At 36.8% G+C, this 12,645-nt stretch overlaps 1 protein-coding gene across 1 annotated transcript in view; it reads right to left on the reverse strand.

The window, feature by feature from the left end:
• LOC117414951 (endosome/lysosome-associated apoptosis and autophagy regulator family member 2-like) overlaps window positions 1-10,179 on the reverse strand; it is a 30,662-nt gene extending 20,483 nt beyond the window's left edge. Inside the window, exons 1-2 of the mRNA XM_034024813.3 lie at window positions 9,870-10,179; window positions 1,495-1,615 (exon numbers count right to left, since the gene is read on the reverse strand). Of these exons, the coding sequence (XP_033880704.2) occupies window positions 1,495-1,615; window positions 9,870-10,019 (271 nt within the window). The 5' untranslated portion in view covers window positions 10,020-10,179. The remainder of the gene's footprint in view (window positions 1-1,494; window positions 1,616-9,869) is intronic.
• Window positions 10,180-12,645: the final 2,466 nt, after the last annotated feature.

The following is a 12,645-nucleotide window of genomic DNA, read 5'->3' on the forward strand; positions in this document are numbered from 1 at the left end:
AGTTCCGCTTGCTGCATCGTGTCTGGTGGGTAGCAGCCTTTAGAGGTAATGTTGGAGAAGGTGAGAGTTGAGTGTAGTATTTTATGTATTTATTTATTTATTTATTTTTTAAGACATGTATTTTTTTTTAATTTTAAACGCATGCCATGTACTTACAAACACCATATGAGTTTAATTGCAGAATACACTGTCGGAAGCTGTTAGAATATATATATATATATTTTTTTTTAATTATTTTGGTAAATTTCATTTGTATAATAAAAATTCCACCTCCAAGTCAGTGATAAGTGTGATTACTGAAAAAAAAAATATGGATGGTGGGTGTATGTTTAATTAAATGTGTTCCATACAGTATTCTATGATAGATTAAATGGTAGCCACATTATTCCAGAGATGGTAGACAAAGAGAAGGAGATGTGATACCTTTTATTGGACTAACTAAACAATAATTAAATCACAAGCTTTCAAGACCTCAAAGGTCTCTTCTTCAGGTATTCTATAAAGCCATTCTATCAAAAAGGTTTAAGTGCTCAATGATAAATACAATATTTTAAATGTGTAATTCCCTCAATTTTAAATCAGCTAGTTTAAATTGACTGCATAAGTGAAGAGTAGTGGTTAGGGCTCTGGACTCCTGACAGGAGGGTCGTGGGTTCAATCCCAGGTGGGGGACACTGCTGCTGTACCCTTGAGCAAGGTACTTTACCTAGATTGCTCCAGTAAAAACCCAACTGTATAATTTGGTAATTGTATATAAAAAATAATGTAATTGTATATAAAAATAATGTGATATCTTGTAACAATTGTAAGTCGCTCTGGGTAAGGGCATCTGCTAAGAAATAAATAATAATAATAACGACAATAAATATTCAGACTCCAGTCTGTACCACTCCCCACTATTTCAAAACGTATAAATAATGTTACTAACATTTTGTTTGACATCATATTTAAATTTCTCCAGGATATTGTTTTTTATACAACATATAAATGTTGTTAGCATTCAGAGTAATGTGTATATGTTAAAACAAAATTATATTCTATAGTAATACAGTATAGCAAGTCCTAAAGGGGCACAGTCAATGGCGCTATTTTAAAAGAATATGTTTGTTGTATAATCGTAATAAGTTTCAAAACTATAGATTAAACTGAGTTTTTCAGTTACTTATTTTTTGCACACCTAATCGATTCTCCTATCAAATACAAAGTGAAATAGAAATATTAAGACTAGCCCATAACCTTTGATAATTATAAATGTATAATTATTTGGTTGGGGTATAAATAGCCATGATAGTTCCATTCTTGTCAGCTCAAATTTTCTGAAGGTTTGGAGTCTGTGCTCCGAAGATTTTGGACATTCTGCTACCCGGATTATTTTTGTCTTGACAGTACGCCTTAAGTCTTCCATTGTTGAAACACAATTAAATAGCCATTTACAAAATCACCAGGATAAGGATAATCAAAAAGGGTGTTTATATTGAGAAAACATTCACTTACTGCATTCTGTGCCTTTGACAGGATCAGGTAAACCTGAGCAAGACCCCTCTTTTATGGGTATAGCAACCCTCCACCGAGATCCGGTGATGTCACACTCTGTGTACTCAAAATAATACTCTGTCTGCAAAACACAATCAGGGAAAATGTCAGGGATATTTGTCAAATGTAGGTAAGGTGATTATAACCAGAGGTTCACATAACTGGTAAAAAAAATGCAAGCTTCCATATTGTTCTTTAAGACACAAAGGCATACAATCAGTACATTAACAGAAAAGCGTTTTTCATAAAGGCAGCGAGGGTGCTCACACTTGCAAGGTGAGTCATACCGGCTTAACTTCTGTATTCCGGGAGGGTTCCAATTTACCTACAGTCCCTCCCTGCTGCTAGGGGTCTGGTGTTTTAAGGGGGGAGTTGGCCGATTGTGACCATGTGTGCGTTGCACAAGGGAGGAGGTATGTGGTAAGGTAGAAGCCCTATTGCTGTAAATAGTGTGTAAGAGAGAATATAAGGTTGGCAGGGATGGGGTTAAATCTGTCCCTGCCAGTAATCAGGTGTGGCCATTCCCCAATTAGGTAATTGGTGCTAATTGGGGAGTGTCCACATGTATACAAGGAGTGAAGTGTATACTTTATAGTGAAGGCGAATGCCCAACATATATTGTATTGTTTGGTATAAACCTTTTGTTTTGGCCCTTGTGCCTTTTTCTTTGTGTCTGTTTCTTTAACAAATGTGCGCTTTGCACTTTAAACTGTAGCTTCTGTCTCCGAGTCTCTAATTCTTGCCGGTAACATCTCGGGCCGTGGTGCTATCCTGTCACACATGCGCAGGCGATCAGCTAAGCCGTACCTTTTTCAAGGACCCTAATAAAAGCTTGTTTATCCAGGTGTTTCACTACAAAACTTATCTAGAAAATCACACATTAATCACATTTGGTGTTGTCACATCTTATGCACTTAGAACAGTTTTACTGTACAAAATACATTTGTAGATATTATTCACTGAATGTTTAGAAAGGGTGTTAATAATTGTAACTGTGTGTGCCAACGTGATAACCTTATATAAGGTGTAGCAGTTTAAAAAAACATGGACTTTTTAAAATCAGTAAACAAAACTTCACCCAATGCATTTGTACTTATCAAGCCAAAGAGATTAATGCACAGAATACATTTTTTAAAAACAATTCTTACTTAGATTTAAATAACTGCTGTATCTGACCTGTAAAGAAATGTCCCCTAAATACTGGTATTTATGTTGAAGAGCATTTTTACAATAGCTGCTCTTTAGATTATAAACATGGGAGCTAGTATTCACAAAACTGTAAAGGCTGTTTGAAGGAAAGTTTTGTTAGACGGTTTTAAAAGCCATTTGATTAAATCAAAGTGCGAAGTTAAACTTTAAAAAAAAATTCTGATTGAAAAGACTTGAGATAGCAACATAAATACATAAAATGAAACGTATATTCTGAGTTATCAATGTTCCAGGTACATCACTTTCTTTTTTAGGATCTTTTGGGAAGCAGGTGTAAACCCATGAGTGCCACCAGCTGAGGAGATTGCTTTAGTTTCATATACATTGCAAAGACTGGCTATGAAGGAGAATGCTTTCCTGAAGTCTAATCTTTTCTTACAGCCCATGAGGAATGCATTTCAGCTCTGTCAACAGCAATGACTCACTTAGACATAACCACAAGAAAAATACTAACAAGCTTATTCTCTTAAACTGAAACTAAAGTAGCAGAAAGTTAAATCCCCACTTGATTTGCATTTGATTTTCCACAAATGCTTTGCATTTATCCATGTATGAAATGCAAAACAGCTTTACCCTACCTCGATTACTCCTTTTAGACTCTGGGCTCTAGAATCCGCTATCGTTTGGTTAAATAATATTGAATTACATGCAGCTAACCCTTGGTGTACTTCTGGTCTTACTGCAGAAACATAATCTATGATTACATTTATGTCCCATGAACCCCTAAAATTGTACCCATGATGACATACATTAGGACATTTCTTTTAATACAGCTTACACTATAAAACGATTTGCTCTCATGATGTCGAATTAATAAATTAAAGGTTTGCCTCTGGATAACACAAGCTGGAGGGGGGGAGGGGCGGACGGTGCTCAGTTTTCGAAATTAAAATAAAATTAAAGTGTTAGCGTATATTTTGTATGTTTCAAACATATTCTACAATAGAACTTGTCTTACACTGTCTTGTACACTAGGTATTCAATACATATTTTACTGAAGCACTACAACCACTATAGGTACCCCCCCCCCCCCCCCCCCCCCGGTAAGAACAAGCCCACCGTTCAAGTACAAGGGAGCACATTTTGGCTATACCGTGTCAGCATGCCAAGCATAAAAATACAACTGGCACAATCTTCAGTGAACACTTCCTAGAACATAATGCTTCAAGAACCACACTTGAGTTAATCTGAATATGGCCAAAACCACACCCAAACATTTACTAAATCTTCATGTTAAATGCTCTGCTGCCTTTGGTTTTCCTTCCCTTTATTAAACAAAACGTTATTGGTGGACAGACAGGAACCATTCAAATAACAGGGCTTCACCGATGGATCACAATCAGTTTGGTTCACTTGCAACGAACCTTTAAGCATATTGTTAATAAACAGCTGAATATTAAAAGACAAAGCAAAAAATACAACGTGCTAATTAGTATTATTAACAATGGTTCTCAAAGCTGCACAAGGGAAACAATCACTGCCACTCGGAACAGTGTGTAGGAGGAGTTTATATTAATACAAATCTAAAGCATTGCTATTTACATGGTTAGCTGCTTGTTTACTAGGCTGGACAATGTTTGTATGAATGAGGCATGAAAAGTATGATTTGGACAAGGATTCACCCACTGGTAAAGAGACTCGAGCTGGAGTTTCCTAGGCAGGGAGGTACACTGATCTAATAGTGATGAGGGGTATCCACTGTTCCAACTCCTGAAACTCACCAAGGCTACAACTGATATCACTATGAAAATACTGAATTAGCCGCTAGTGTGTAGGGATTTTTTTTTTAAATGACAGGGTGTGGCTATTACTTTCTCATTATATAATTTTTTTCTTCCAAATTACCTCGAACCCTTCTTTCTACATGATAATTATCTTTCCTTACATTACTGCTCCAGTTTTCTAGTTTTAAAGTCAAAACCTATTTTCCTATACAGATTTTCAGCATGGAATAAACTAAACCTTGTTACTTTTGACTACTGTATGCTGACGCAGCATTCACCAAAGATTGGTATTTTATTTTTTGCAGTTTTTTGTGCCAACTGGTGCGCCTGTGCTAAAAGCTTACCCCAAACGTATTTTTAAAAAGCAAAGAATGTTCCCGTCTATCAACTGAAAATGAAGAGGTCAATATAGGAGGAAGGAAATGGGAGACTTAAGCAGGATACTGATAATAACAGATTCAAAGCACTAATGAGGCAAAACGGATTTTGTGAGCTGGTTAGGAATGTGTTACAAAAAAAAAAAAAAAAAAACACTTAGAAATAAATGTATTAAAGCTTTTTCACATTGTGTAAAAATGGGTCTGTCAGTAAGCCTCATGAGAAGTTCTACCACAGCTCTTTGAGTTATAATCCTGACTTGAACACCAGCGGCTGGCTTCACACACACAGATTACAACTAGTCTTGAACTTTACCTAATCATGGTCTGTGAAACCAGCCATAGACCTGCCAATTGTACTAAACCGTGTGTTGGTTTTGGTTCTGTGGACTACTTTGGTTCTGTGGACTATTTTAGGTGTCTACTGTAAAAGTGGCATATGTCTTGTTGGTTGTTACAGTATGTTGAAGCACAGTTAAAATTGATTCACAGGAGTACTTCTTAAAAAAAAGTCAGTTATTTCCAATCACGGTTTGGCCTGTATAATTTGAACTAATGGAATCAGCATCAAGTTGCCTGTTGCAAATCAAAAGACCTGAAGCAAGTCCACAGGCTGCTTATGAATATTCTGCTTCCCTGCCTGTTAAGAATCAGTGAATTGTGAACATAAAACATAGGTTATGTTGTACACAGTGTGTGACATCTTCACAACTACATTTGGGATCCTTAGAAGTGACTATACTAGCTTTTATTAAATGTACTTGAAAGGTGGGAAATAACCCATTAAACAGAGGTTGCGTCCTATCCCTATCAAAGTGACATCGTTGTAGATCAGTTACACATTCTATATTTGTGTAGAGACAATCACTGTGCTGATCCAATCTACTTTGGAGGCAGAGGGAAATGCATTGTTATACATTCATTATCAATTGAGCTTGCTAAAGTTCCAGCATTTATTAATTCTTCTGCCTGCTATGCTGTAGCTTTTTGGCGAGTGTATGAAATGGGCTACCTAGTCAAATTTTTGAGGTAGAAACACTTGGATCCTTTAAGACCCAGTTTGACAAAGTTCTGAGATCAATCAGCTGCTAGGAACCAGACAAGCTTGGATGGTCCAAATGGCCTCCTCTTGTTCGTAAATGTTCTTATGTTCGTATATTCTGCTAATGCACACAATCCTACACAAGCAGTCTCTACAGACAACCGTTAACCAAGGATAAACCCCCTTTCCACACAATGTTAATACCAATCCACACCCTTTCATGTAAATTGTGTACATACTACTTCAATTACAATTTACTGGATTATTCAAGATGCAACACTGTCATATATGTCTGTTTATTTGTGGTAACTGAAGGTCAAACGTGTGTAGCAAGCTGGTTCCTTTTCAGTTTTCATAGTTTTGACCTGCACAAACAATCTTAATAAAATCCACTTGTTTGTGTATTATTACATACATATGTTATGCAATGAATTAAGATTAATAACTGGGTTTGTTTAATGTTGACTTTCTGTTTTCCTATTTATTTTTCAAAATGATTTAACCAGGGCTCACTTAAACTAGCAGTCATCACCTAAACACTAGAAAAAGGGGATTCTTAATTAAAACCAATGGGGACAAGGTTCATTTACTGATCTCACAATATCCTGCTGTGCTGTCATCACTTAGACTACATTCTCAATAGAAAATATTATTATTATTTGTTTATTTAGCAGACGCCTTTATCCAAGGCGACTTACAGAGACTAGGGTGTGTGAACTATGCATCAGCTGCATGTCTCACCCAAAAGACGGAGTACAAGGAGGTTAAGTGACTTGCTCAGGGTCACACAATGAGTCAGTGGCTGAGGTGGGATTTGAACCGGGGACCTCCTGGTTACAAGCCCTTTTCTTTAACCACAAAAAAAAAAGATGACTTACCTTCTATGCTACATGTTCCTGGGTATAGAATCCTACATCTACAGTAAGCATATGCATGAATATGAAACGAATAAGGAACTAGTGGGTTGTTTACCTCACAAGGGAAATAACCAAAACACTCTAAGAAGGTTCTGTTACAAGTATAAATGTATGGAAAAGAAGGTGTCGTTAAACCTATATTTTACAGCTCTGAGTTACTTTCGTATGCATCTGCTTAGCAATGTGGCAATTTGGAGCAGTGAAAGTGAAATGAAATTCTGTAAAAGCAAAAAGATTAATATTAGTAAAATAAAGGGCTTGTGAGAGACAAGAAATGGATCCCCAGTGGCTCACCTAGTAAAAGCACTACCCTCTAGAGTGTAGGGTGCAAGAACACTTGAATTCTGTATGTGATTGGCCGTTTGTAACACTTATTACAAACCATTCTGAAGGTTCAAATGTGCTGACTAATCTCTAAATGTACAACCAGGATGCATGTGAGCCAAATAAATTTTTTTTTAAAAAGAAAATCACTAAAATGCAGTTTCTTTTCTAATTTCCCCTACCTAAGCAACTTGTGAGGGAAAGACACTCACTTCTAGAAAAAGGAACGTGGATTGTTATATAATGACAAATAAAGACGTTTTTGACCAACAGAAAAAAAAAAAATCCAATGACAAGGATGATTAAATTATTTCATGTTAAGGCTCTGTAGCCTCAGTCATTTCTACCATTAAAGAATGACTCGGTGACACCAGCTGTAATCAAGTCTACTGTCACTGAGCTCTGTTTAATATCACCAGTATCACTTGGACCCCCCACCGTGGCCTTGTATTCTTTGCTGCTTGAATGCCCTGTATTTAGAGACAAACAATAACCCCCATAGTCCAGATAATCACAAGGTTCTATTAAAACCATGGCTTCCTAACTGTCCTGTTTAGACTCATGAATACAATAAGCAGTTCCCAGAGTTAACTTTTCAAAAACAGCTTGTGTAGGTAATTGTGCCCAAGCATCACAGAGCTGGCAAAATTGAATCTAGGTTAAAAAGAATCTACATAGTAAAAGGTAATTTTCAAAATTATATCTACAATAGTAAAATGTAGCGATACAGGAGCGTGGTGAATAATTACACCTCAATACCACGTGGCTTACCTTACATATCAGTTATCCGTCTTTTGCAGAATTCATAAACAAAAGAAACAACTGCGTTGTTTAGGTTTTTAGCTTTGGTACTCTGAATGGAGATATTATTCACAGATATTAAGGCAGTGTTCGGTTTCAGTACAGTGGCACACGGGTAATATTAAAAGAAACCATAATATCTAGTGCACAGCAGTTGGCACTCCTCTCAAAAAAACTTTGCTTTCATGCTTTATGTACAAATGTTCCTGGTTTAAACCAACACTAATAGACAATGAAAAAAACAGAAATCAGAGTTAAGAATGAAAACAGGGGCAACATAAAAGAATATGGTAATGAAATGATTATCACTGAGCAATAGTACACAGTGTCAATGTATATATATATATATATATATATATATATATATATATATATATATATATATATATATATATATATATATATATATATATATTTGGAAGGAATTATCTATAAAACAAAATACCATGGTGATCTTTCTAAATGTCTGTTTTGCTTTGTGAGCTGTAACACCATCATAAGATATCATAAGCAACCCCCTACAGCTGCAGGTTGTAGCAGAAGAATGTCTTGGATCACAGAAAAACTGCTAAGCAGGTTGTGTGTGTGTGTGTGTGTGTGTGTGTGTGTGAGAGAGAGAGAGAGAGAGAGAGAGAGAGAGAGAGAGAGAGAGGAGGATGGGTGACTTCTGAACTTGACATACAAAGCTGAAATGTAATCAAACTGGATAGTCAGCTGGGTATTAAAATCATTAAAACAGATCAGTTTTTGTGGGGCACTGCCACTTTGCCAATACCTCATAAAAAAAGTGTTTGATGATAGCAGATAAGCCTTAATAATTCTTACTGTAATTTTATCTATGTAGTCTGTAAAACTTGATATCATGTGTTAATGTGGTCTCTGGTCATTACCCTTCTGAGTATCATGACATTAGGAGTAACCAGAGAACTGGAGATAACGTCATCTGCTGATGGAGCCATCTTAAATCCATAAAAGAGACCAAACAATCCCCAAGGTACAGCATCATCTGTGAATTTGATATTGGTTACTCTCAAGCCCCAGAACCTTAATGTCATGCTTTAGATCCCAAAACAGGGACAGATTTATTTGATCAATTTTTCTTAGCTCCCCCCCAATATAATGTTTATACAGTAACAAGTACTGTAACAATGTACCGGAATATGTTTGCTGTGTTCTTTAATACCCAATTTATTTGGTGTACTTATTTTGTGAACGCTAAAAGCTTGTGGGTATTGGTTTTAAAAGGATCCAGACAAATCGGAAAAAGTAATTGCCAGTGCAGTTCTGGGATTATTCTAGTGAAGTCACTTGTTAATAGATTTATTCATTTGGGAACCCAACACCCAGTTTTATTACAAAGACTATCATCATAGAACGCTACTGACTTTTATGTCACGCTCAGGACAACGGGTGGAGAACGCTAGAGAACATCTTTCGGCAGAACATCTTTCACCGCGTGTATTTCGTAATTCATATTTCCTAGACTAGGGGATTTTAACTTTTACATTGGATTACGGCTTTTATACTTCAGTGTAATGTGGTAATTTATCCGATGTCACATCACAGTTTCTACAAATGTAGCATAACATATCATATATATATATATATATATATATATATATATATATATATATATATATATATATATATATAGTAATCAGTGTATTTCATGAACAAGTCAGCTAAACATGACAATGAGGTTTTATTTTCAATAAACTGTTAGAAAAAAAAATATTACGTACTTTAGATACATGGCCAAATTCATGTACCATGATAATAAAAATAATGCTCCGATTTAATATTGTATCACGGTATTAAACGTATATGTTTACCACTCCCTTTTCCGATTTATTGACTAAATCCCTGCATGCAAGTTTACAAGCATTTAACAAATGAAAATAAACAATAATGACAGATTGCAATTGCTATTATTAAGGCTTACCTCTTTGCACTGAGGCAGGTCCTTCGCTTCCACAATCACCCAATGGAGCAGTAGCGAGCTAAGCAGTGCCCAGCAAATCCTGGCGGAAAAAGGCATTGAATAAAAGGCTGGGAAAAAACTGTGCCTCTTAATATTTTGCTTCTGTTCCATTACACCACTGACAAATAAGAGCTATTATAAGGATACATTAACGAGATGTGTCTATCAGCGTTTTTATTCCTATTGTATTTTGTATTTCATCCACCTTTCTTCCTGCACTTCACTGCTGCGCTGTTCTCAGTTCTACACAGCAGGCTTTGACACACACCGATCGTGACGTCACTGGGATCAGTCAGGGCAAGCGCATCTGTGTTTAGTATGCCTGATTGCAGCAGGTGTATTGAAAACAACTACAGGTTGTCAACTACTTCAATACATAAAAAGTAGCATTGTGCTTGCTGCATGCTGAACCCCATAGCCAGGTAATGTATTGCACTGATGCCTGTGCAATCGGCCTTTTCAAGAAGAATGGCTGCATTCTTAAGGTACATAAATGCACTAGAGACAAGAAACTATTAAGAGATATTTAGCAGGACACATGAATAGAAAATATTGATTAATATGACATGAAGTGCAGCAGCAATTTGTTTTGACTTTTCAAAAGGGACGGTAACAAAGTATGGCCCAAATGGGAATTCCCTGGATGTATTCCACCTCATTTTACTAAATAAGCAGTTTTCTTTATAAATCCCAGCTCAGTCAACTACACAGATTTTACTTCGTGGAGCCCCTGTATTAAAGGACCAGACCATGGCAGGCCCCATATCCCTAGGGCCTGGGCTATAAATAGATTTAGAAAACTGCAAAGGCAGTCAAGGCTCTAAGTAGGGATCGTAGCGCCTCTTTTAAGGTGATAAGACCCTTAGCTACGAAGTGCATGGATACAAAATAAAGATACAATGTGCCTTAATTCTTTTTATAACCTATATATTGCTGTATTATATATATATATATATATATATATATATATATATATATATATATAATTACATGTATTGTACATTTTAAAAACAAATGATGATCAACACCAATAACTGATACAGAATTGGGGATCAATGAAAAATACCTCCTGACATATTTCTGAACAGGATTATGAATGTGCATGTGGCATGGGTTGGTGTTATTACCTAATATTGAGCCAATTATTGTACTGTTCATATTAACATAACAGCCAATCAACTTCGTACATGCTTGACCAAAGCAATAAGATGTCAGAAATCTGAGCCTCAACCAGGGTCTGTCTGCTGTCTTAATCACACATGTTTGAGCATTTAAATAATTGATGCAACTATTTTGAAATGGTTTATGTTCTTGTAATTGTGAAATTACTATGCTAGGTTTGAAACGGCTGGAGCATTGGTGTGAACAGAATTTTAAATTGGTGAATTTAACTTTTGTTGCACAAGCTATTTGGGTATACATTCTTTACAAGACAAAAATAAAGATACTTTAGATCAAAAATGTTCAATTTAGTGTCTCTCTAGTATGAATTCCATTGCAGTACAAAACTTCAGAGAACTCTAACTGATCATTCAAATAGTTAGTAAAAGCTCAAAATAAAACAGTATTGATCTTGGGGGTTTCATTAGCATCGTTGCCATATACATTAAACTACTGTGGCAAATAAAGTAAATGCTACAATAAATACATGATATACAGTATTTATAATAATTATCCAGTCTACGTAATTCACTACATAAATCCTAGCATCATCACAGCTTTTTATGCAGGTGTTGGTGTCTCTGAGAGAGAGAGAGAGAGAGAGAGAGAGAGAGAGAGAGAGAGAGAGAGAGAGAGAGAGAGAGAGAGAGAGAGAGAGAGAAATTGAAGAGTAAACCAAGAAGCTTAAACTTACCTTAACTAAAAGGTGAGTTATTCACTCAACAGGATAGGCAAGATTAACATGTACAACTGGTTCCCCTTTGAAATGCAAGACTGGCAAGATTGCTTTAAAGCATTAATGAAAATTAGATTAAGGAAATGAAACATTTATTTTGCCAACATTAGGAAATAAAGTGAAACCACGACTTGCATTGTGTTCAATTTTACACTGACACATAATTTTGGCCAACATATTTTTTACAGAGCATCTGGCAAGGCTGGGCCTCACCATCAACGATGCAAAGAGTCGGCTTACACCGGTGCAGTGCACAACGTACTTGGGGCTCCGGCTGGACTCCAGTATGATGCATGCATACCTGAAGAAGCAGCTATTCGAAGTTGCCTCTAACTGTTTCGACAGGGATCGGAAGTTACTTTGGTGTTGTGCCAGAAACTGTTGGGTCTGGTGGCCGCAGCCGTATCAGCCATCGGGCTGGATTTATTCTGTTTGCGCCTGCTGCAAGCGTGGCTCAATGCGTTTCAATTACATCCCAAGCGCGACAGAATAACACGGAGAACTCGTAAACGCTTCCCTGAAAGGCAAAGCGGAGGTACTTCCTGTGCTCTGGACGAATGGGAACATGAAAATACGTATCCCGTAAGTCCACAGTGGTGAACCAGTTGCCCGGCCAGACTGACTGGAGAATGTGACGGTGAGTCAGCATCTGGAACATCCTTTCTTTCAAGAACCCGTTGAGGAACCTCAAGTCTAGGATGGGGCGAAGGCCAGCATCCTTCTTGGGCACCAAAAAATACCTTGAGTGGAACCCCTCTCTGTGGGAAGTGGGGTCTACAAGATGGATGGCTCGCTTGCACAACAAGGCGGCCACTTACTTCTGAAGAGCCGAGACCTGGA

This window comes from Acipenser ruthenus, chromosome 7 (genome assembly GCF_902713425.1).
Source record: "Acipenser ruthenus chromosome 7, fAciRut3.2 maternal haplotype, whole genome shotgun sequence".
Classification (NCBI taxonomy): Eukaryota; Metazoa; Chordata; class Actinopteri; order Acipenseriformes; family Acipenseridae; genus Acipenser; species Acipenser ruthenus.